The sequence below is a fragment of the Glycine max genome, chromosome 4 (genome assembly GCF_000004515.6).
Source record: "Glycine max cultivar Williams 82 chromosome 4, Glycine_max_v4.0, whole genome shotgun sequence".
Taxonomy (NCBI): domain Eukaryota; kingdom Viridiplantae; phylum Streptophyta; class Magnoliopsida; order Fabales; family Fabaceae; genus Glycine; species Glycine max.
The window spans coordinates 17,674,086-17,699,512 of NC_016091.4; the positions used below are offsets into that span (position 1 = coordinate 17,674,086).

General features: G+C 37.0%; 2 protein-coding genes across 2 annotated transcripts; one reads left to right on the forward strand and one right to left on the reverse strand.

The window, feature by feature from the left end:
- Nucleotides 1–1,174: 1,174 nt before the first annotated feature.
- Nucleotides 1,175–2,704, reverse strand: LOC102666491 (uncharacterized). Its single transcript, XM_006579098.1, has 2 exons — nucleotides 1,686–2,704; nucleotides 1,175–1,379 (listed from the first exon to the last, which is right to left on the reverse strand). The coding sequence occupies exons 1-2, from the start codon at nucleotides 2,702–2,704 to the stop codon at nucleotides 1,175–1,177; spliced, it is 1,224 nt and encodes a 407-aa protein (XP_006579161.1).
- Nucleotides 2,705–12,428: 9,724 nt separating this feature from the next.
- Nucleotides 12,429–19,359, forward strand: LOC547867 (probable choline kinase 2). The gene is made up of 9 exons (XM_003523895.4): nucleotides 12,429–12,577; nucleotides 13,674–14,942; nucleotides 15,178–15,299; nucleotides 15,488–15,683; nucleotides 16,708–16,825; nucleotides 16,916–16,963; nucleotides 17,285–17,385; nucleotides 18,132–18,264; nucleotides 19,157–19,359. Exons 2-9 carry the CDS (start codon nucleotides 13,752–13,754, stop codon nucleotides 19,255–19,257), a joined length of 2,010 nt encoding a protein of 669 aa, XP_003523943.1. The 5' UTR covers nucleotides 12,429–12,577; nucleotides 13,674–13,751; the 3' UTR covers nucleotides 19,258–19,359.
- The last annotated feature ends 6,068 nt before the right edge of the window (nucleotides 19,360–25,427 follow it).

The window sequence follows — 25,427 nt, forward strand, 5'->3', positions numbered from 1 at the left end:
ATCTCAAATGGTGTCATACCCGTGGATGAGTGGTACGACGTGTTGTACGACCACTCAGCCCACAACAAGTAACGTCCCTAGGCTGCAGGTTTGTGATGGAGAAAGGCCCTTAAGTACTATTTGACAATACGATTTGCGACCTCCGTTTGGCCATCAGATTGGGGGTGATAAGCTGAGCTCAGGCGAAGCTTCGTGCCACTCAAGGAAAACAGCTCACGCCAAAACTTACTAATGAACAGAAGGCCGCGGTCTGAGACGATACTCCATGGCATTCCATGGAGCTTGCCAACTATTTCCATGAAGAGAACAACCATTGCATGAGCAGTATGGTGGGTGGGTAGCATTCCCAAATGCAGACCCTTTGAAAAATAATCAACCACTACAAAATGCATGTGTGTCCGCGGTATGCTGGAAGGTCGACAATAAAATCCATTGACAAATCTTCCCACAGTTGCGCCGGCACCGGGAGAGGGCAAAGGAGACCCGTTGGCTTCTGGTTATCGGGTTTGGTGTGTTGGCAGGTCACACAACTAGCAACGAAGGCACGTGTGTCCTTGAGAATAGTTGGCCAAGTGAAATTGTCTTACAAACGATGGAGTGTCTTCTGAATCCCCATATGCCCTCCAGTCAGAGATTGGTGAAATTCCTCGAGCAATGGTTTAATGAAAGAAGAATTAGAGGGTAGCCATATGCGTCCTTTGTGAAGAATAAAGTCAGGAGTTAAAGTATACTCCGTATAAGTTGCAGGGTCACGCTGGATCTTGTCACGTAACTCAGTAAATCCCTGTAAGGATAATAACTCCTTACGAAGGTCCTTGAGGAAGAGGAACTGAGGCATAGATATGACATAGAGGGAGGCAGGCTGGTCTTCCATTGAACGGGAGAGGGCATCAGCCACTACGCTTGTTCGACCCGCGCGATACTGAATGGTGTAGTTGAAACCCAGGAGTCGAGCTAAGTAACGATGTTATTTGGGAGTCTGAATTTCCTGATTCATAAGTTCCTGCAAGCTACGATGGTCTGTCAAAATAAAGAAGTGGTGCCCCAGCAAGTACTGGTGCCACTTCTTTACGGCGGCCACGATAGCGGCAAGCTCATGAACATATGTGAACGAGTTCAGAAGCTTCGAACAAAATTGTTTGCTAAAAAAAAGAAATGGGATGGCCTCCTTGTGTCAGAACTGCCACCATCCCAGAGCCGGAAGCATCGTCTCGACCACAAATGGAACGCAGAAATCAGGTAAAGCCAAAATCGGAGAGTTAGTGATGGCATCCTTGAGGGCCTGAAATGCCTTGGTTGCCTCAGAAGACCATTGAAACTGATCATGGCACAAGAGCTTGGTGAGTGGCGCAGCCAAGGAAGCATAACCCTTGATGAACCTGCGATAAAAACCAGCGAGACCAAGAAAACCGCGTAGGGCCCGTGTGGAATGCGGAGATGACCATCGTTGTATGGCCTACACTTTTTCTGGTACCGGTGTGACCCCCTCGACGGACACAACATGTCTTAAGTATTCAAGCTTTTGTTGGGAGAATGTACACTTGGAAAGCTTGAGAGAGAACTCACCTGCCATGAGAACCTTAAAAGCAGTTTCCAAATGAAGAAGATGATCAGAAAGACTCCGACTATATATCAGAATGTCATTGAAGAAGACAATGATATATTTTCGTAAATATGGTTAAAACAATTGATTCATTGTAGCTTGAAAGGAGGATGGGGCATTGCATATCCCAAAGGGCATCACACGGAATTCATAATGACTAGGGTGCGTTCTAAATGCGGTCTTGCTAATATCTGCTTCGTTCATCAGTATTTGATGGTATCCTTGCATAAGATCGAGCTTGGAAAACCATCTATCCCCTCTGAGTTCATCAAGCAGCTCATCAACTGTTGGAATAGGAAAGCGGTCACGCACCGTGATGGCGTTAAGGGCTCTATAGTCAATGCAAAAATGCCATGAATCGTCTTTCTTTTTAATCAACAATACTGGTGAAGAAAAGGGGCTCGAACTTGGTCGAATGAGATCGCTAGCAAGCATGGAAGCAACCTGCTCCTCGATTTCCTGCTTTTGAGAATAGCGATACCGATAAGGTCGCACGTTCACCGGGGAAGAATTGGGTTTGAGGGTGATTTTATGGTCTGTCGGGCGAGAAGGAGGGAGGGTGGTGAGGGGTTGAAATAGGGAGGAGTATTTAGTGGTGAGGTTGGTAATGGCAGGTAATGAGTGAGGGACAGGCAGGTTTGTGGTGGTGCTTTGGTCAAGTCGAATATGGAAGAGAGTACTGGCTGAGTTTGTATGGGGAAGGCGGCGTAGCTGCGAAGGTGAAATGAGGTTTGTGTCGCGCTCACCATCACCCTGTAATTCAACTAATAGGCCACCAGTGATGAACTTCATGGTGAACGAAGCGTAGTCCATGAGAACCGGTCCCAGTGTCTTAAGCCATTGCACTCCAAGTACAACATCTGCTCCACAGAGAGGCAAGATGTGGAAGTCAACAGTGAAGGAGTGATTCTGAATGTGAACGGTAACCGCGACACACAACTGATGGCAGTGAAGCTCGTCGTCGTTGCCTACCGTAACCCTGAGAGGAACGGTCTCCGTCGGAGAGAAGCCTAGGGTCAGGACAACGCAATGGTGAAGGAAATTATGAGTACTTCCTTCGTCTATCAGGATACTGACAGGGTGGTCAGCAATGAGGCCCATCACATGTAGACTTTCCAGTGGTAAATGGCTAGACAAAGTGTGTAGGCTCAGTTGGCCCAGTGAGGTTTCTGGTAGGGTGTCAAGGATAGATACAGTAGGGGGCGTGATGCAAGCTCCATTGGAGCTTGTAGGCCTAGGATCTTCTTCATCAATGGATTCCTTTGCTTCTTGGAAGATGAATGGCAGCGGAATGGAGAAAGGAAGAGAGAGAGGAGACGCCACTTCAAGGAGAAGATGAGTCTAGAAGAAGCTCACCACCATAGGAGGCCATGGATAAGAGCTTGGAGGAAGAAGGAGATGAATGAAGGGAGAGGGAGAGAAGAGCACGAAATTTTGTGCTCCAAATGAGCTTTGAAATCTGAAGTTTAATATTCAAATGATCAAAGTTCAAAAAAAATGCACACACATGACCTCTATTTATAGCCTAAGTGTCACACAAAATTGGAGGGAAATTCGAATTTCACTTGAATTTGAAATTGAATTTGTGGAGCCAAACTTTGGAGCCAAAATTTCACTAATTATGATTAGTGAATTTTAGTTATGGTTCAGCCCACTAATCCAAGATCAATTCCAAGATTCTCCACTAAGTGTGCTTAGGTGTCATGAGGCATGAAAAACATGAAGGACATGCACAAAGTGTGACTATATGATGTGGCAATGGGGTGTAGTAAGCAAATGCTCACCTCCCCCTCTAAAATTTAATTGGATTGGGCTTCTACCAATTCAATTAAATTTATTTCCAACCACACACATCAAATATCCACTTATTGCATGTGAAATTACAAAACTACCCCTAATACAAAAACTAGTCTAGGTGCCCTAAAATACAAGGGCTGAAAAATCCTATATTTCTAGGGTACCCTACCTACATTATGGAGCCCTAAATACAAGGCCCAAAAATAATGACACCTTAATCTAATATTTACAAAGATAAGTGGGCTCGTACTTAGCCCATGGACCTGAAATCTACTCTAAGGCTCATAAGAACCCTAGGGCCTTCTCTTGCATCTCTGGCCCAATCTACTTGGATTTTTCTATCCAATGCCCTTGCGGGGTAGGATTGCATCAGGGCGGATGGCCGGAATCCAGGGGGTTGTCCTCGTCCTTCGTCACCAAGAGGAATAGCGAGGAAGCACACTTGTGCCCTCGAGAAAACTTTTCATCACAATGAAAGCATAATCCCTTCTCTCTGTGGACGACAAGTTCTTTTGGGGTGGGCCTTTTAAAAGGTATAGAAGGTGTGGTGGAGCGTGGTGGTGTAGGTAAAAGAGGTGGTGGCGGGTTGGAGGGAAGAGAACGAGAGTCTAGAAATCTCGAGAAAGAGGGCGTGCGAGATGCGGGAGGACGACGTGCATCGAGGAGCTTTTCCTCCTGAAGACGAGCATGCGTGACTACCTGAGCTAATGAAATCGTTTGGAGGACCTTGATGGAAGCTTGCTTGTAGGGCTTCTATGGAGGCTGGATCTTTGAGCTTCAATGAGGTCCTTTAATGGTGATTTTCCACCATGGAGATGCAGCGGAAGACAAAGGAGAAGAGGTGAGAGGAGGCGCCATCCACTAGGGAATAAGCCATGGAAGAAGGAGCTTCACCACCAAGATGAGCCTTGGATAAGAAGCTTGGAAGGATGCTTCAATGGAGGAAAAGAAAGAGGGAGGGGGGAGCACGAAATTGAAGGAATAAAAGAGGGAGAGAAGTGGAACTTTGAAGTATGTCTCACAGGACTCTCATTCATCAAAGTTACAACAAGTGTTACGCATGCTTCTATTTATAGACTAGGTAGCTTCCTTGAGAAGCTTTCTTGAGAAAACTTCCTTTAGAAGCTTCTTTGAGAAAACTTCCTTGAGAAGCTAGAGCTTAGCTACACACATCCCTCTCATAACTAAGTTCACCTCCTTGAGAAGCTTCCTTAAGAAGATTCCCAAAGAAGCTTGAGCTTAGCTACACATACCTCTCTAATAGCTAAGCTCACCTCCTTGAGATGAGAAGCTAGAGCTTAGCTACACAACCCGTATAATAGCTAAGCTCACCCCCATGACAAAAAACATGAAAATACAAAAAAAAGTCCTTACTACAAAGACTACTCAAAATGTCCCGAAATACAAGGCTAAAACCCTATACTATTAGAATGGTCAAAATACAAGGCCCAGACGAAGGAAATACCTATTCTAATATTTACAAAGATAAACGGGCTCATACTTAGCCCATGGGCTCAAAATCTACCCTAAGGCTCATGAGAACCCTAGGGCCTTCCCTTGGATCTCTAGCCAATCTACTTGGAGTCTTCTACCCAATGCCCTTGCGGGGTAGGATTGCATCATTCCCTCTACCTTGGAAAGGATTTGACCTTAAATCCCGAGGTTCTTCATACTCTGGGCTCCTTCCCTCAACACCTGTAAAAAGAACAAAAACATATGTATTAGTGGTGTTTGGTATGTTGAAATATGGTAAGGTCTGAAAACCCTTTTCCTGGGCATCTTCCCATGAAAGAACATGGTTTCTCACCAACTCAATGAGTGGTGCTACAAGTATAGAAAAATATGGGATAAACCTTTTGTAAAAGTTTGTTAAGTCATGGAAGCCCCAAATTTTTCTTATACTTGGTGGAGTGGGCCACTCAGGAATGACCTTTATTCTCTTAGGGTTCATGGGAACCCCTTGATCACTATTTGAAAAATTAAGAAAAGTAACGCAATAAAACATACCTTTTTCTGTATTTTCATATTGATTATTCCTACCAAAAAGTATGACAAACCTAAGGTGTCCCATATGAGTACCTAAGTTTGTATTGAAACTAAAAATAAGAACAAACCTACCTAATGGGTCCCTATGTACACAAATCATGAAGATGTTAGGTGCATAAGTGATTTTACAAAAGAGTGTTGCACCACTCAAAACATTCATCATACCACCTATTTTAGGGACTTGGTGCCTAATAATACCTTTTTTGGGCACCAACAAAGCACAAGGATTTATGCTCTTGCGAACCAAACCCTCATCCAACAACTTCTTTAATTGAGGAATATACTCAAGCCCAAGAGGTGTGGCAATGCTAGCAAGTGCCTTTTTACAAAAGAGAAAATGTGGAGGCTATCTAAGAGGGAAAGTTTCTTTAATGTTTGTCTTTATTGTAAAATGAGTTTCCTTCTTAGCTAAACTCTTGGAGGAGACACTTACCTCCTTACACTTCTCTTTAACCACTAATGGTTGTCCTTCTTCTTGGGGGTAGATTTCTTCACTAGATTCTTCTCCTTTTGCTTTTTCACTTTCACTAGAGGAAGGTGAAGTAGTAGCCTCATCTTGGCTACTATAAATGTCTTTGCCCCTCATAATCATGGTTTTTGTGGTGGGGCATTGAGAAGTAATGTGTCCTCTTCCAAGACATTTAAAGCACTTTATAGAGCTAGTTTTCTCTTGCATACTAGCCTTAGGGGCTTGCTTTTCTATTGTCTTCCCCTTATCATCTTTGGGCTTAGAAGGTGTCACCCCTAAGATGCCTTGACCTTGGTATTTCTTTGGATAAGAGTGAGAGCTATAAGATTTTGAAGTAGACTTGTTTTTAAGTTGTTGCTCTACCCTTATTTCCCAATCTAAGTTAGCCTCTACATTGTCCTTCCCATGGAAGTATGAGAGGTTAATGTTAGCCTCTTGAGGCTTTCTTTCCTTTTCTCTTCTATGGGAGTGAGGTCTAAGATGTGACCTATGCCTTCCTTCGTAATAGTCACGAAGTTCTTCACTTAGACTCTTGTAAGAGTTATGACTACTATAAGAGGCATGTTTTTCTCTTTTCATTTCTTTCATTATTTTTCTTCTTTCTTCCTCTCTTATTTTCTTTCTTTCATCTTGACTTATTTCTTCCACTCTTTTTTTTTTCCTTTTTCTTTTCTCTCTTGTTTTTCTTTCCATAACTTGAGGGAACTCAACTCATCTAAGATTCTAGATAATTGGTCTTTATGACTAGTACCCTCAACATTAACACTAGATGAATGATGACTCATGTTTGTTCCTAAGTTGTGGTTCTTTCTTGTTGGAGGTTTGAAAACAAAAGGTAAAAGAAACTATGGTTGAAACTAGCCAAAATAAACACTAAAAGAGGTGTGAAAGATAAGGTAAAAAACTAATTGGTAAAAGGAAAGCTATCTAGGCGGTTTGACAATGGAAGGTAAAGGAAATAAGCTATGAAAGTAAGCAAGAAATGTAAACTAGGCGAATCCTAAGAGTGTTTGGATGACCACATTCAAGGTTCCCAACAAAACACTCACTATCCTAAGGAAAAATTGCCTAAAATTATTACACACAAATGGAAGTTTGGTAACCTATTGGAGGTTCCTAACACACTTCCAATGAAAGGCCTTTTTGTTACAAAACTTGAAAGCAATGAAGGTAAGTAAATTGCAAATTAAAAAATTAACGGTCCTCAATTTTGGTGGTTGTTCTCTCTTTGGTGATTCACTCAATTTGGAGTGCTTCTTAGTCCAATAGCTCTTAAGGTGGTTGGCCCCTTTCTTCTTGACTCAAATTCTTCAAGGGATGACACCAATCCTCCTTCCAATTCCCTATATGGCAACCCACAACCAAGGAAACAAAGAGACTAGCAATAACCAAAGACAAAAAAAAATGAAATGAAATCTAAACCAATGAAGTTTTAACAAGATAATTTTTCAAGGATTATTCAACAATTAAAGCAATGAAAAGGACATAGAAGCAAGCTAGGACTCAAAGAGAAACTTAGAATGGCTATAGAGTAGAGAAAAAAAACTATAAAAAAATGACTCAACAAACCTCTAGCTTTGGAACTTGTTTTCACAGTAATTTTCAATTGAAATTTCGGAACTAAGATTGGTATAACATAGGCACCAATTATAGAATAAATTTTGATCCAAAACAACAAGCACACTTCCCTTTCACTTTTTTTTCTTGGATACTAATTTTTCTGCCAACTTGTGTGATTTTTAGTATTTTTTTCCTTTTATCCAAATCACTTGGTTCTTTTTTTATAACTTTTTTTCCAGATGTCTATCAAAATTCAGTAAAAATTTCAGCTCAAAATTCGAAGTAACCAATTCTCAGTAATTTTTACAAGTTTGTATGTCCAAGCTGCCAGCACCAACGATTTTTTTTTAAGCATGGTATGTTGATTGCCTTGGGCTTACTTTCAACCTTCCTATGTATGTTGAACTCACTAGGATTGTTTAACACAGTTTTAGGAGTTCAATATTCACTTAGGATCAACATTTCAACCAGCAATTCAATCACCAAAACTCAAATTCACAATAGGCACAATCATAAGGAAACCTAAAAGTTCAAGAAAAGGTTCACAATCAAAGACTCTCTAAGAATTTTGCATGAACATGTTAAGGACTAATTAACATGAAAGATTTGACTCAAATCAAATAATAGGCTAAAATAATTTCATACACTCATGAACAAATGAGTTAGACAAAGAAACAAGAAAATAAAATTCAGCACAACATAAGAAATCTTATGTGACAAGTTTCATTACTAGACATGACTTCTATGACAAAACTACAATAGGTGAACAAGTCACTCTAGATTTTTGAGGTTTTCTTCTACTTTAATATTTTTGTAAGAATTTTATGGTTTAGGTTTCAGCCACAAAAAATAACAAGACAAAACTCAAAGGAACCTAAACTCAACACAATTCATGGTTCAAGAACAAGAACAAGAAATTTGAACCATAGAAAATCAAATCTAGCTTCTATAGCAAGTTTAATCGGTGGAAACTCTAAAGAATCATGTTAAAAACATTTATCACAAGACATGTGAGGAGATACATGGAGAAAAAAATGAAGAAACAACAATGGAAGAGAAGGTAAAGCAAAAAAACTAATGGAGGTTTAAGGAGCACCTACTTGAAGCTCTTGTGCTCTGATTACCACTTGATGGAAGCTTGCTTGTGGGGCTTCTATGGAGGCTGGATCTTTGAGCTTCAATGAGGTCCTTTAATGGTGATTTTCCACCATGGAGATGCAACGGAAGACAAAGGAGAAGAGGTGAGAGGAGGCATCATCCACTAGGGAATAAGCCATGGAAGAAGGAGCTTCACCACCAAGATGAGCCTTAGATAAGAAGCTTGGAATGATGCTTCAATGGAGGAAAAGAAAGAGGGAGAGAAAGAGAGAGGGGGGAGCACGAAATTGAAGGAATAAAAGAGGGAGAGAAGTGGAACTTTGAAGTATGTCTCACAAGACTCTCATTCATCAAAGTTACAATAAGTGTTACACATGCTTCTATTTATAGACTAGGTAGCTTCCTTGAGAAGCTTTCTTGAGAAAACTTCCTTTAGAAGCTTATTTGAGAAAACTTCCTTGAGAAGCTAGAGCTTAGCTACACACATCCCTCTCATAACTAAGCTCACCTCCTTGAGAAGCTTCCTTAAGAAGATTCCTAAAGAAGCTTGAGCTTAGCTACACATACCTCTCTAATAGCTAAGCTCACCTCCTTGAGATGAGAAGCTAGAGCTTAGCTACACACCCCCTATAATAGCTAAGCTCACCCCCATGACAAAAAACATGAAAATACAAAAAAAAGTCCTTACTACAAAGACTACTCAAAATGTCCCGAAATACAAGGCTAAAACCCTATACTACTAGAATGGCCAAAATACAAGGCCCAGACGAAGGAAATACCTATTCTAATATTTACAAAGATAAACGGGCTCATACTTAGCCCATGGCCTCAAAATCTACCCTAAGGCTCATGAGAACCCTAGGGCCTTCCCTTGGATCTCTAGCCAATCTACTTGGAGTCTTCTACCCAAAGCCCTTGCGGGGTAGGATTGCATCAGACCTGAACCTCCCTTTGAATTACTAGGTTCAACCCCGATATAAAACAACTAAGCACAAAGGGTGCCAGAAGACCAGTAATGCGGTTGGCCAGAGACTCAAATTCCGAGAGGTAGGCACTCACCAAGGAACGTTGGCTGAGTTTGCAGAGTAAACTCGTAGGATCCTCATAAGTGGATGAAGCAAAGCGAAAGTGGAGAGCATGCAAAAATGCAGACCATGAGGAGAGCTGAGCATTGTGGTGCATCCACTGAAACCATGTGAGGGCTGGGCCCTCAATGTAAAATGAGGCAATAGTCAAGTGTTCCGTATCAGGGGTAGAATGATACTCAAAAAATTGAGTAATCTTGAAGATCCACCCAGTGGGTTTGGAGTCGTCAAACCGCGGAATGTCTAGCTTGACACGGTGGGTAGGCTCACGGGACGATGTCACAGAAGGGCCTAAGGAAGGAGATGATGGTGTGTAGGGGTTGTTGTGTGAGGACTCAAGCTGCGACATGTGATGGAGGAGATCATCTATTTTGGAATTCATGGAAAGATGGGAGGCAGTGAGTTTAGCAATGGCGACTTCCACCCGATCAGAGGAAGTTTTGGAGCGAGTTTCGTCTGCCATTGCGATGAAAGCACCAATGATACCACTTGGATTTCGAGGACCAAGTCCCTCCTAAAGAATAAGAGAAGAAGAGGCTAAAGATAATATTTCTCATTACCATGAAGTGCTTATTACACGATATTTATAAGCTAACTAGGGGACATAGCCCGACAATAAAAAACGGAAAAGATGCAATATCAAGGAATATCCTGACAGAGAGATATTTCGTGATTTCCCACTAACTTCCTAGCTAAAGCTACGCGCTCCTTGTCTGTTGCATGGCTCCTACCCACTACGTACGTACGTAATCTTTCCAATACGCTGGTGACCTTTTGTTCCTTGTGGGTCTTGCATTTCCTTCTTGCACCCCCACTGCTTCCTGCAAACCCCCATCATTACTATTCGTAAAAGTTGTTGTCGAAATACCATGGGTCATCCTTGTAATCCTTTTCAAGTCCAGCTTGTGATAGAATTGGAAAATGAAGATACCTTGGTCAAACTTTGTGATCATCACCCCTTTCATCAGTCGCCATAGATTAGCCATTCTTTCCTTCATTATATGAGCTCTAATAGGTTTTTCTATGATGAATCTCCCAATTGGACATCTTCAGTGTGATGATGTTCTTCGTCAATGTTGAAAGTTAACCCCATTGTCCTTTTCTTCCTCCAAGGATAGCCCTTGCAGATGCTTCTCAACATTTGACCCCGCCATAAACAAAACATAGACTCAAAGCTCGAGGAAAACCCTAGGAACAAACAAATCGACGCAACAATACCAACTCTAAGGAACCCTAAAAAGACTTCTCACTAGAAGAGAGAGAAAATCAACACAAACACTTACAATAATTAAGTCAAAATGGAATCATATTTTCAGAGAATGTAATTCTCATCTAGCAATTAACTACTAGTATAGCATGCAATAGCGTTTGTTATCAATAATCCGTATTCGTGTCTTGAAATGACAAAAGATTCTTCAAAAGCATGTATCATGTAAAGTGGTTCTACTGATGTAACATTAGGTTCGTTAAGGATTAGGAGTGTTGACACGTCGAATTGGTTCGGTTACTTTCTAGGAAAGAAAAGAAATTAAATTAATCAAAATTATTGAATTTAGTTTAGTTTTAGTATATTTTTCCATCAAATCTCAATCAAAATAATTGTAGAATTTTTTTTTGAAAAATTTATATTTTATTTTATTTTCCAATAATTCAAATATAATCTATAAAAGAAAATTTAAAAATATTTAAAATGTAAGTTTGAAACTTATTGCAACTAAAAATTAAAAGAAAAATAATAATGAAGGAAAATAAATAATAAAAATAAAATAATAAATGAGATATTTGTGTCCGGGGGATGGGATAGTAAAATTATATAAAAAAAAACTTGATATATAATCGATAGGGATATGGATGGTAAAACATGTTGGACCCAACCTATTTTGATATATAACCTGTCAATCCATTTTTATTAAAAAAATAATTTAGTATTTATTTTGATATTTTACACATAATTATCAATTTTTAATTAGTTTAGTTTTGTCTAAATAAATTATTATTCAAAATTTAAGATGATACATTCAATTTTTTAGTAAGTATTTATTATTTAATAAAAGATAAAATTAATTAAAATATACTTATAATTTATTTTTTCTTAGTATTTTAATTTTGACGGGTCAATGGATCAACCAGGCAAGAACAAAACAAACTGACACTTTAAATCCATTTAGGTTGGTGGGTTAACTCATTTTGTCAATAAGGGAAGAAGCTACTAAGTATATTATTAATTAATATTCAAATAATAATAGAGAAAGAGCTTGATCATTGAATGTTATCTCACTCAACACAATTCAATTTCATAAAAAAAAATCATTTAACTTTCCATATTATTCTCATTTCATTTTTATCTTTATACTTAATTTCTTTACTCATTCATCCCTTTCAACTCATCATATGTCATCTCTAAATTAAATTTTAATAGTTTTTTAAAAATATTCTCAATATTTAAAATTAAGAACAAGACATTTAGTTTATGAAACTACTAAACGCCAGTCATTTCAATTTCAATTTTCATAATTTCAAAACATACTACAACATTTTTGGCATAATTTTAGAAAGCAGCAGTCTAATTTTAACCTTATTATTTTCAAAAACTAAAAAAATCCTCCAAATTGAAATTAGATGCGTAGCAATTAGCATAATAGCATGCAGCACCATCACCACCTTTGTTCATGGGCGGTGGAAAAGAAATTTAGACAACCCTTTCCCTCACACACACACATACATACATATATATATATATATATATATATATATATATATATATATATATAAACGCATTCGGCATTTCCCTCGAAACTCTCAACCATCACTCTCTCTCTCTCGAAATCTTCTCTCTTTCTCTCTCATCAAACAACCTCTTCTCCGGCGGCCATACCTCCGCGCGCTGCCTCGCGGTTCTCCCCCGAATATTCTGTTGAGGTTCGTGTTTTTATAATCTTCAATTATTATTATTCTTTTGAATTCATTAGTTATCTTCAATGCCGTCTCTGTCACGAGAGTTTCTCTGTTTTTGTGGCGTTTGAAATCTGTGTTATGTTTTGTTGGGAAGAAAGTTGATGTTAAAAAATGGTTTTGATGCACGCAGTTGTAATGTTGCAATTGAATTGTGGTTAGTTACATATCGATTTTTTCCGGTTGCGTTTTAATGAATGCGGTTCGAAGCAGAAAGCCTAGTTTGTGGAATTAAGGAAATTGTGAAGCATTATGTTCTTGTGTGAGTTTCTGTGTTTATCGCGCTCTTCAGTGAGATTTGAGAAGGATGATGCAATTTGTGGCGTTTGAAATCTGCCTTACGTTTGATTGGGAAGAAAGTTAATGGATAGAATACATAAGATAAGAAGTGGAATTTGTTAATACAATTCTATCCATTAAAAGTTGTTAGAAAATGGTTTTGCATATTAATCAATGCGGTCCTAAGTAGAAAGCCTAGTTTGTGGAATAAGGGAAATCAGTGAAAAGGAGGATGAGACGTTTAAAACTGTAAGTTGTTTGGGCTCTGAGAAATAGGTCAGAAAATAATAATCCTGATGCATTTCATGAAATTTGTCTAATTTTACATTGTTATGGCTTACCAGGTTGATGTATGGTTTTCTAGCGATTTTGGTTGGTGATTGTATGCCTTTTATCTATCCAATTTTTTATTGTTTGCCTAATCTGTAATTTTTTTTAAGAATGACTTGTACTGGGAGTGGCCATTATCCATTTTAGACCTTGCCTACCAAAAAAATAACAATTTAGACTTTTCTTCTTTTTGGCATCTTTGCTAATCAGAAAATAAATGAGATACTTACTCATTGTTTACCAATTTCAATGCTAAAAAATCTTGGGCTTAATTTTATGATTTACATCAGTCTCCGATCATCCCATGATGTTGCTTTTGAATGAAATACTTATTGTATCAATTCACTAGGGGCAGCAGTAGGGAACTGCATCATGCTATTTTGTTGCTGTGGTCAAGAATTTCTTGGATATCATTTTGATGAGTTGAATGATTCTGTTTTATATTCTTTTTCAGGTCTTGAATTCACAAATAAAGGAAAGTTGATATTTTCAGTAAATCTTTGCTGTACTAAAAGTTTTGGAAGTTTTTGCAATGGGTGCAACTGAAGATCTTGTGAACAGCACACAGGGTGCAGCAGAATGTCAGGAAAACCGCACCACAGGTCCTTCAGAAAATCCAATAAAGGACAACACCAGTAGTACTTCAGAAAATCTTGTACAGTACAAAGCACTAGATGCAGAAAATCCTGTAAGTGATCAACAAGGTGGTGCAGAAATTCCTGAAACTGGAGGTGCTGAAAATCCTGCAAGTGACCAAAAAAATGTGGAACAAATTCCTGCAAGTGAGCAAGTGGGTATTGCAGAAAATATGGTAAATGACCAAGCAGGTGGTGCAGAAGATCCCACAAAGGACCGAACAGCAGGTGGTGCAGAAAATCCTTTAAATGACCTAATATTTCTTGCACAAAATTCTGAAAGTGAACAAGCAGGTAGTGTGGAAAATCTGTTAAGCGACCAAGCAGGTGTTGCAGAAGATCACACAAAGAACCGTGCAGCAGGTAGTGCCGAAAATCCTTCAAATGACCTAATAGATCTTGCACAAAATCCTGAAAGTGAACAAGCAGGTAGTGAGGAAAATCTGTTAAACTACCAAGCAGGTGGTGTAGAAAATTCTGCAAAGAACCATGCAGCAGCTGGTGCAGGAGATCCTCCAAATGACCAAGCTGCAGATGGTGCAGAGAATTCTGCAAAAAACCTATCAGCACGTAGTGCAGGAGATCCTCCACATGACCAAGCAGCAGATGCTATAGAAAATTCTTTAAACAACCAAACAGAAGCTACAGAGAAACTTGTAAAGGATGAACAGGGTACTGCAGAAAGTTTTGTAGAAGATGTAGCAGATGCTGTTGAAATGCCTGAAAACAGCCAAAGAAATGGTGTTGAAACCCCTGTAAGCAACAAAGCAGATCGCCTCCCAGAAGAAGCAAAGGAGATACTGAAATCATTGGCAAGTAAATGGGAGGATGTACTTGATGCAAATGCATTGCAGGTGATCCCTCTCAAAGGGGCAATGACGAATGAGGTATTCCAGATAAAGTGGCCAACTATGACAGGGGAATTGTCACGAAAGGTTCTTGTTAGAATGTATGGTGAGGGTGTGGACGTGTTCTTTGATAGGGATAATGAGATCCACACATTTGAATTCATGTCAAAGAATGGGCAAGGTCCTCGTCTACTAGGACGATTTACGAATGGCCGTGTTGAAGAGTTTATCCATGCACGGGTAATCTGATGTTTTTTATTTTATTTTGTCTTAATATTGATACTGCTTCAACTACCTTTTAGCAATTTGTTATATTGGATGCACTATACAACTTTGAACTACATTCAATTTTCATTGTTTATCCTACTATATAAATGGTTTGTAAAATTTAAGCATGGCTCCTTTCTTTCTTTTATTGACCTCTACAGCAGTTAAGAACTTGACGTGTTCATACATTTGATTGTGAATTTTTCAGACATTATCAGCATCTGATCTACGTGATCCATCTATTTCTGCTCTTATAGCAGCCAAAATGAAGGAGTTCCATGATCTAGATATGCCTGGTGAAAAGAAAGTCCATCTTTGGGATAGATTGCGGTATGTGCTATTTAAACACCTGTTCCAGCATCTCCATTAAATATGTATAGGAGAGTTTATATTTGGAAAATGAAGGCAATAAGAAACCAGCTCTTTTATAAATTTTATTCAAATAACATTATTTTAACACTTCCGTGTTTTAATTACTCCTTGATCATTTCTCAAATATTTTTGTTACATTATTTCAGAAATTGGCTTAGTGAAGCCAAACGTTTATCGTCCCCTAAAGAAGTTGAAGCTTTTTATTTGGATACAATCGACAAAGAAATCTCTATTTTGGAAAAGGAACTATCAGGCTCTCACCAACAAATAAAATTTTGCCACAATGATTTACAATATGGTAACATAATGCTTGATGAAGAGACAAATTCTGTGACCATCATAGTGAGTTTCTCTTTGCGGTAGTTAGTAAAATAATGGTTTTGTTGATAACTCCTTTGTTGGGAAATGATATAGTGCTTAATTTTCCATGGGTGCTTCTCTGAGGAAATAATTAGTTGTACTTATAGCATAAAGAATTGCTGCCAATTTTTCTTTTTGTATACGTTGATAAAATGATTTTTCACTAAGTAGTAGAAAATTCTGTTACACTTTAAAATGTCTTGTGGACCCTGCTCATTGAAATGTACCACAAGTTATGAAGTTTATTTCTGGGAACGTGAACTTCAGAATGTAACATTCCCATATTTATTGAGCATTAAAATATTATTCTCAATCTCAAATATTGTCTGTGCCCAAGAAAGTAGTAAGACCTTATCCATTTTTGTTCCTGGTGAGTGGTGGGAATTTGAAACGTTATATTCTCATTTCTCATAGGAATATGTGAAGTTATTTTCTTACTTAAATTGTTGTAACTTCTATTTCTACTTTTACTTTTTATTCTAATCGTTGTGAATTTTAGAAATTATTTGTAGGAATATAGCCAACCAAAATGTATTTTTGAATTTACTCATGAATAATATTCCTGGAAACAATATAGCTAGGAATGCAACATACCTTGAAACAAATGTCACCATAGCCTTGACCAAAACAAGAAGAAAAAGATCACTATAAAAGAATACCATAGTCATATTTTTGACAGGATAGTACTTAAATGTGGCTTTAAGACTTTAGGCGATCTTAGTTATTGCTTGATGAATGTTGAATGTTATTGGTTTCTTTATTGCTTAAGCTCTCTTCTGTATTTCTTGGGAGACTATGGAATCTATTTGGTTGATGACATATATGATGTGAGATTGTGAATGATGCTATATATCTGTATGTGATCACTTTTCTCCTTTGTTTTTATTTATATATTTTAAACATGGCTAAATGTACGAGAAACTGGTTTACTCTTGGTTTTATTTTGCCAAGGGATCAATGGGCCATAACCAGCAAATACGATTTAAAATGCTACCTTTTGCAACAGGACTATGAATATGCTAGTTATAATCCTGTAGCATTTGATATAGCAAACCACTTCTGTGAGATGGCTGCTAACTATCATACAGAAGAGCCTCATATCCTTGACTACAATAAATATCCTGGTACGTGGCCATGTGGACTTTTGAATTTATTTTCAATCATCTTATCATATTGTGAAAAATGAGTTTTTATTTGGATGGTTCTCTTGACAGATTTTGAGGAGCGTCAAAGATTTGTGCAGGCATATCTGAGTACCTCCGGTAATGGATTTCTTTAAATCTCTCTATAATGTTAAGAGATTGTATTTCATGGCTGTCTTGTTTGTCATTTAAATTGTAAGATTGATTCATTATTCATCTTCTACCATAAAACATTATAAGAAAAAATGGTGTTTGCTTTCAATTTACTGACATTGATGATCTATTTCATATTGGAATAGCCAAGTTGTATGGTTTAAATTAAACAAAGAGTACAGATGAATCATCAATATGCCCTTGTATTTGACACTTAAATAACCATGCATCACCTTATGGACTGGAATTATCATGCTGTGTTCCTGAAATTGTGGGTCTTGAGTGCAGGTGAGCAGCCTAGTGACAGTGAAGTGGAGCAGCTACTTCAAGAAATTGAGAAGTATACACTTGCAAATCATCTATTCTGGGGCGTTTGGGGAATAATTTCGGTATCTTCACTTTCTCAGGGAATAATTTAGCTGAGTCCTTAGAGAGAGAAGTAATTCCATCCAACTGTTTTTTGTGCACCATTTCCATAAAAATAAACATTACATGCTACTGAAAATAAGTAATGCTGAATTCTACCAATGCTTTTCTTAGAACAACCAGGTAGGCATGAATAATAGATGTGAATTGCTTTTTGTTGGTAGTATTATCATCATCATTCATTATTACAACTGATGAAACAAATGGCAATTGCATTTTTCTATTGCTGTGTCATAAAGCATATTTCTCCTGAAAATGTTATTGTTAGGTCAGACACCTACTCTCCTACCACAGTGCTTTTGCATGTTGGTTTAAACAAAGCTTTTATTTTCTTTTGGGACAAAATTTACAAATTTGAGGTTTTAAGAAAAAAGTTAAAAAGAACTTTATTATTTAGCCTCTCTGAAATGTGTTTTCTCTTGTAAGAGAAGCACTTGTGGGTGTAGAAAGACTAATCCTAAAGGTCACGGTGACAAGAAATAGTTGCACTCCATAAAGGGGACCGTACATATACTGCATTTGGGTTTTTATGAACTTTTAAATTCTCCCGTCTGAGCTGCTCATATTATGTATTTTGTTGCCATTAGCATAAGATAATTTCTCCATATTGGACCATTAGAAATCCCACATATACTGTATAATATACGCTGTAGTAAATAGGGTAGGAAATTCATTCTTCATTGTCTCATCTTCTGATTAATTTGTTCAGGCACAAGTAAACACTATCGACTTTGACTACAAGGAGTATGCTAAACAGAGATTTCAAGAGTACTGGGCAAGGAAACCTTATCTTCTAATAAACTCTGAAGCGCCTTCTCCTTATAATGTGCCTGAGGGTACAGGTATTTGATTTAAGTTGTTTTGTGTTTAGTGCCTTTAACGATTCATCATTATGGATGGTCCTTATATTTTGTATTTTATCATTATTTAGAGCCTTTCTTTTTATCGGTTTTAGAGCCTGCTTAAGCTTATTCTAGGAGAAGATAATAAGAAGAAAAAATGAAATGAGGTTTTCCATAAGTTAAAATTAGCTTATGCATAAATTTAATTTATAGAAGTTTTCTCATATAGCTTCTTTAAAGACGAGAGAGCTTATACAAATAATTCTGTGCAAAAGTTAGTTTAAATAGAGAAGTTTATTTAATTTTTTTCTCTTAACTTTTTCTCATAGAAGTGTTTTTGGTTAAACTTACCCAAACAGACCCTTAATTCATTAATCCAAGTTCAAAAGCACTAGAAAATTTCATTTATGTATCTTTTAACCTAAATATTCCGTGTGCCATACTGATTGATGGTCATTATTATTGGCAATTAGTCTGAATCATTAATTATGGCAGGAGAGCTAGCTTTCAGCATTGCCCACCAAATCGAAGAACTCTGTTATCTTTAGGAAAAAAAGATGAAATGAACTTTCTCATAAGTTATAATTAATTTATGCATAAATCTAATTTGTAGAAGTTCTTTCATATAACTTCTCTAAAAGATGCCACAGCTTATACAAATAAGTCTGTGGATAAGTTAATTTAAATAGAGAAGTTTATTTAATTCTTTTTTCTTAACGTTTTCTCTTAGAATATTTCTGGATAAGTTTATCCAAACAGACCCTTAATTCATTAATCCAAGTTCAAAAGCACTAGAAAATTTGATCTGCGTATCTTTTGACCTAAATACTCTGGTGTATTGATTGATGGTCATTGTTATTGGCAATTAGTCTGAATCATTAATTATTGGCAGGAGAGCTAGCTTCAGCAGTGCCCACTAAATCGAAGAACTCTGGTATCTTTAGGAAGATGAAGAGAGTTTTGGGTCTCGGCTTGTTCAGGTCTAAGAGCTAGGACAACAACTCTGCCAGCTCTTTTTTGTTTTTTTCTTATTTTTTGCTTTCTCTTTGACTAAGAATATCAAAATGAGAAAAGTTAAGAATAGTTACACATAAATAATGTACTAAACAAGCATTAAGTTTTGGTATTATATTTTATTCATTTTTTTGAATTTCTTGCTTTTTACTTTGTTAACTCTTTATCTCAGTAGGCAGTACTGGGTGTAATGTATAGTGTTGTATACAGGTTTATTAAAATATAAAATATAATTTAAAATATTATACTACAAAATAAAATTTATCACATTATGATTTGTTATAAACAATTTATTTTATATAGTAATTTTAAAGAAGTTGCCAACTTATTTTCATATATATATTTACACCTCAAATTTTCCGTGCATTACATGGGTCCACCGTCTAATATTTTATGGAACTTAAATATGAACCTTAATGCTACTTTGTATTGCCAATCCAGTTTTTAATTTTTAATTATTTATCACAATTTTATTTATTTCAATTTTTACCTTAAATTATTAATTAAATAAATATGAATTATTTAAATTTAATGGCATATTTATAGATTTATTACGTTTATTATTGCTATTCATAAAATAAATTTAAAGTAACTATTTTTTGAAAATTTGAGCATAATTATTGATACGAATTTAATTTTACTGTTATAGATATATACGTCTAGCTTTTTATAATATTATTGTTTTTAAAATATATATTATTAAATTAAAATTATTAAACCTATATAATAAACGTATGTACGCATATTATACACATATTATATACACATAATAATTTATTTCTTAATTTTATCTTTAATTATTAATTAAAATAAAATATTGTGAATTATTTTAAATTTAACTACATAATTGTTATTATGTACCAATTTTACCATTGCTAATATCATTAAATTGTTACGATTGATGTGAAAAAAATTAAAATCTAAAAATATTATACACCACTATCAATAAAAAAAATACTTATTTTATCCGGAATGTAGGACTATTTTTTCTAATATTTCTAACTCTAGATGAATTTTATAAGAAACTAGTTAACCGTGTAACTCATAAGCTACTAAAGTAACAAGAGCTTCACAATTTTATGCTCACAACTATTATTTGATTATATTCTCACCTGTATCCATGTTTTACTTACAAATGAAATGTCACAACTTTTTTTTGTTAGAAAAAAACCTGTAATCCCGTGCCTGAATGGGCTTGAGACTTTCAAGCAACAAATTTTACCCTACACACGTTCCTGTATATAACTAACAACTACTTTGGTTTATATATGTTCACGTCATTTAGACATTTACCACATATTGTTCCTTAAGATTTTAAAGCTTTCTATGCTTTTCTACATAGAATCAAAGACGCTTCTAACAAAATTGATGTCTTAAAAATTACAATGATCATTTTATAAATAATTTCAACTTTTACAAAGGAATCAATGTTGAAACGTCTATTCAAAAATGATTTTAATAAAAATTGATGTTTGAATAAGATATTCGATGTTAGTTTTACAAAGGAACTATCTTAAATGGACTTTATTTTTTCAATTTCACTTCGGTCGTTTTCATTCCTCTTCGCGCCCGTTCCTTTCTTCTCGTGCTCACATACCTCACTCTTGCGCTCTCACTCCGATGCCACCACCATCAAAGTTTAAAGTTCCCTCTCTACGAAGGTAAGCACCTTCCTCCAACATCCTCACCATTTGCCAATGCCAGCAAGCCACCAGCAACAGTGGTACCACCACACCTTCTTCCTCCACTTTCCGACCTATTTGTAACCTAACCAAACCTTTATTCTTCTTTCTCTTCTTATTCTTAATATTAACCTAATGGTCTAACATCTCTGCCACCTCTTCTCCAAACCTGACCCCACATCACTGAGTTTCTTGTCTCCCAAATTCCCCAATCACACAACCTATTCGCCAAATCCATATCCACATGCACGAAACCGAAGCTCACGAGGCTTCTCAAACCTGTTGTTGAATGAGGCAATGTGTAATAAGTGAAATTAGAGGCTTGATTAGCAAGTTAGTTGTCATTAGAAAAATGCAGATTAAGAGGGTATAAATAAACACCCTTATGTACATTCTCATTCATTCATGAATAAAGTTCTGAATTGTTCCTCTTATTCTTTGAGAATAGAGAGTGAGTGAGGGTTCAATTCGATAATTCTATTCCCAATTGTTACATTGGTATCAGATTAGCTTGGTGACGATGGTGACCACGAAGGAACTCGAGACTCGCATGGAATTCTATGAAAAGAATCTCTCTGATCGTCAAGAATCAATGCATAAAACATTGGAAACAGTGCAGGTATCGATTGAAAGCCTCATAGTAGAAATCACAGCGATGAATGCCGGCAAGAAAATCACGAACGACAAAGATCATCACAGTGAAACGCCTACCCCTGAAGAACAAAGAAGTTGTTTGTTATTACTATTGATGGGTGGTAAAGCCTTTGCGTGCAGAACAACAATAACAAAGGGAATTCTTGGCAACAAATCATTCACGATGCGGGAAGCAGATTCAACACGGGTGCATTCGATGATCCAATAGCAAAAATTGCAAGATTGAAGCAAGATGGCCCCTTGATCGATAAAACATTGACACATTGTTAGCTTGAGTATTAATTACAGAAGATTTAGCATTAAGTTTCTTTCTTTCTGGGTTAAACCCTGAGCTTGAGAAATCAGTAAGGGTTCATAGGCCAAAGACAATTCAAGAAGCTATACGAATTGCAAGATTACAAGAGGGGGTCCTTCAAGAAATGGCAAAGAAATTCTCACCAGCAAAATCCGTAAGTTCTGAATCTCAAGTCAGATATACAAGATCTTGGTCTTCTACATCTCCCCAAACTAAAAGTTATCCAATCACCACCTTACAACAAAGTCAATCTCAGAATCCTACATTTTCAACACTGCCAACAAATTCTAAGGTATCATCCACAAATCTCAGCTCTAGGAAGCAAATTAGTGAATGAATTGCAAAAGGACTATGTAGATTTTGTGGTGAAAAATGGGATAGGGATCATAAGCAACGATGTAAAGTATAGTGTAAACTAACTGCTATTTTCGGTGCACAAGATAATATGACTGCTGAATTTACATCTGAAGATGAACGGGAGCAGGAAACTGAATTAGTAGAACAAAGTCTGGATTTAATTAGGGATGCAGATGTTCATATATCCCTTAATGCATTACAAGTTGTAGCTGGGGGGAACATCCTGCAAATGACAGGCTTAATTAAGAAACAACTAGTGCCTTTTTTAATGGACACTGGAAGTACACACAACTTCATTAGTGCCAAGTGGGTAAAATCACTCGGACTTAAGTCTCAAAGCATAAAAAAATTTCCAATTATGATTGCATCTGATAAACAAATGGTTATTACTAGAAGTTGTACTCAGGTAAAATGGCAGTTTGGTGATCATATTTTTCAAGCTGATTTTTTAGTGTTTCCTAGCAGTATTTTTGGGGTGATTCTGGGTATGCAGTGGTTCAAGACACTAAGTGACATCAATTGGAATTATGCTCAGCTGACAATGCAGTTTCAACATCAAGGAAAACTGGTCTACTTACAAGGTGAGCAGATTTCAGAGAACATCATGGAATTGGAAGGTAAATTAAAACTAGCTCATTGCTAGGCCATGTTAGTAGCACTGCCAGGACCAGTTTGCTATAATGAGATATCGTTGGAGGATCACAAGTTGACTCAAGAACAGGAATCTAAAATGCATTAGTTGTTAGAGACATACCAACAACTATTCAATGAGCCCACAATGTTGCCTCCCAAAAGACGGTATGATCACAAAATCTCCTTGGTTACTGATAAACCATTCTGTTTGAAACCATACAGGTATCCACATGCTCAAAAGGAGGAAATAGAAAGACAAGTTAAGGCTTTACTCAACACTTGGGTTATCAGAGAAAGTGGAAGCTGCTATGTGTCGCCATTAGTTTTGGTTAAAAAGAAAGATGGCTCATGGAGATGTTGCACTGATTTCAGAAAATTAAATGCTTTGACAATAAAGAACAGGTTCCCTATGCCTTTAATAGAAGATCTATTGGATGAATTAAATGGTGCGAGTTACTTTTCTAAAATGGACTCACGAAGTGGATACAACCAAGTCAAAATGGTAGAGGAAGACATTCATAAAACTACCTTTAGAACCCATAGTGGGCACTATGAGTGGGTTGTGTTACCTTTTGGACTCAACAATGGACCACCCACATTTCAAAATCTGATGAATGATATTTTCAGGGAGCACCATAGGAAGTTCATTTTGGTTTTCTTTGATGACATCTTGGTCTATACCAAGACATGGTCAAAACACATTCAATGCCTGCACACTACACTACAAATACTACAAGAACATAGCTTGGCACTCAACTACAAAAAATGCAGCTTTGGCATGACCAAAATCAATTACTTGGGGCATTTGATTTCTGCCAAAGGGGTGCATCTAGATCCTGATAAAATTAAGGCAATCCAACAGTGGCCAAGACCTGAGACAGTAAAAGAATTAAGAGGATTTTTAGGTTTCTCAGGCTACTATAGAATATTTATTCAGAACTATGGGAAGCTTGCTAATCCACTTACACAACTACTGCAGAAGGACATTGAATTCAGATGGACAGAAGACACTGAATCAACATTTGCTAAATTGAAACAGGCCTTGACATCTGCTCCGATATTAGCTTCACCAGAATTTGGTCAACCTTTCACAGTTGAAAGAGATGCTTCAAGAGTAGGTATTGGTGTTGTACTTCTTTAAAAAGGCCACCCAATATCCTACATTAGCAAAGCCATGGGCCCAAAGTATCAATTACTATCAGCCTATGAGAAAGAATTCTATGCTATATTATTTGCTGTGAAGAAATGGCAACACTACTTCCTTGGACAACACTTCATAATCAAGACTGATAAAAAAGCATTAAAGCACCTTCTTGAGCAACCTCCAACAACCTTGATGTAGAATTGGGGATTAGAGAAACTCATGGGATTGGATTTCAGTATTGAGTATAAAAATGGAAAAGAAAACGTGGTAGCTGATGTACTGTCAAGGCAGAAACAAGGAAGCATAACAACAATCTTCCAAGTCACATCTTAGTTACTGAGGGAGGCCAAGGATTCATGGAAAACTAATACAAAATTACAGAAGATAGTGGACCAAATCAGGATAAATCAGGGTTCTTACAAGCAATACACATTTGATGGCACATTTCTTTGAAGAAAAGGAAAAGTGGTAATTGGAGCAGATCTGCAAATGAAAGAAAGGATCTTGCATCACTACCACAACACTGTAACTGGAGGACATTCAGGGGACGATCTAACATATAGGAGGATTAAAGAACAATTTTATTGGAAGGGATTGCAGAGGGAGGTCAGGAAGTGGGTGCTGGAATGCCATATCTGCCAGAAAAACAAACCATTGTTACAAATGCCTACTGGATTGCTTCAGCCATTATTTGTCCTAGATAGAGCCTGGAAGTCCATTTCAATGGATTTTATTGTGAGGCTCCCTAAATCTAATGGAATGACAATTATCTTTGTGGTTTGTGATAGATACACAAAGTATGCTCATTTTATACCATTAGCTCACCCTTTTGGAGCAGCTAAAATAAGAGAAGTATTTATGGACACCATTGTAAGATTACATGGTTGGCCATCCGAGATCATTTCTGATAGGGATAACATCTTTATGAGTGCCTTTTGGTCTGAGTTGATGCAACAACATGAAGTTAAATTGCTTAAATCCACAGCCTTCCACCCTCAAACTGATGGACAAACAGAGGCATTAAACAAGACTATAGAAGGATACTTGAGGTGTGTTACCGGTGAATTACCTAAGAAATGGACAAAATATATAGCCTTGGCAGAATTGTGGTATAACACTAAGTTTCATATAGCTATTAAGATGACACCATTTGAAGCACTATATGGATACCCTCCTCCTATGCCAAATATTACAGTACAAGGAGAATCATTAGTAGAAGCAGTAGCTTATACGGTAAAAACCAGACAACAAATAACAAAGCTTCTACAGGATAATTTAACAAAGGCTCAGGAGAGGATGAAGAAGTATGCTAATCTCAAAAGGGTAGACAAAGAATTCAACTGTGGAGACTTCGTTTACTTGAAAATACAACCATACAAGCAAC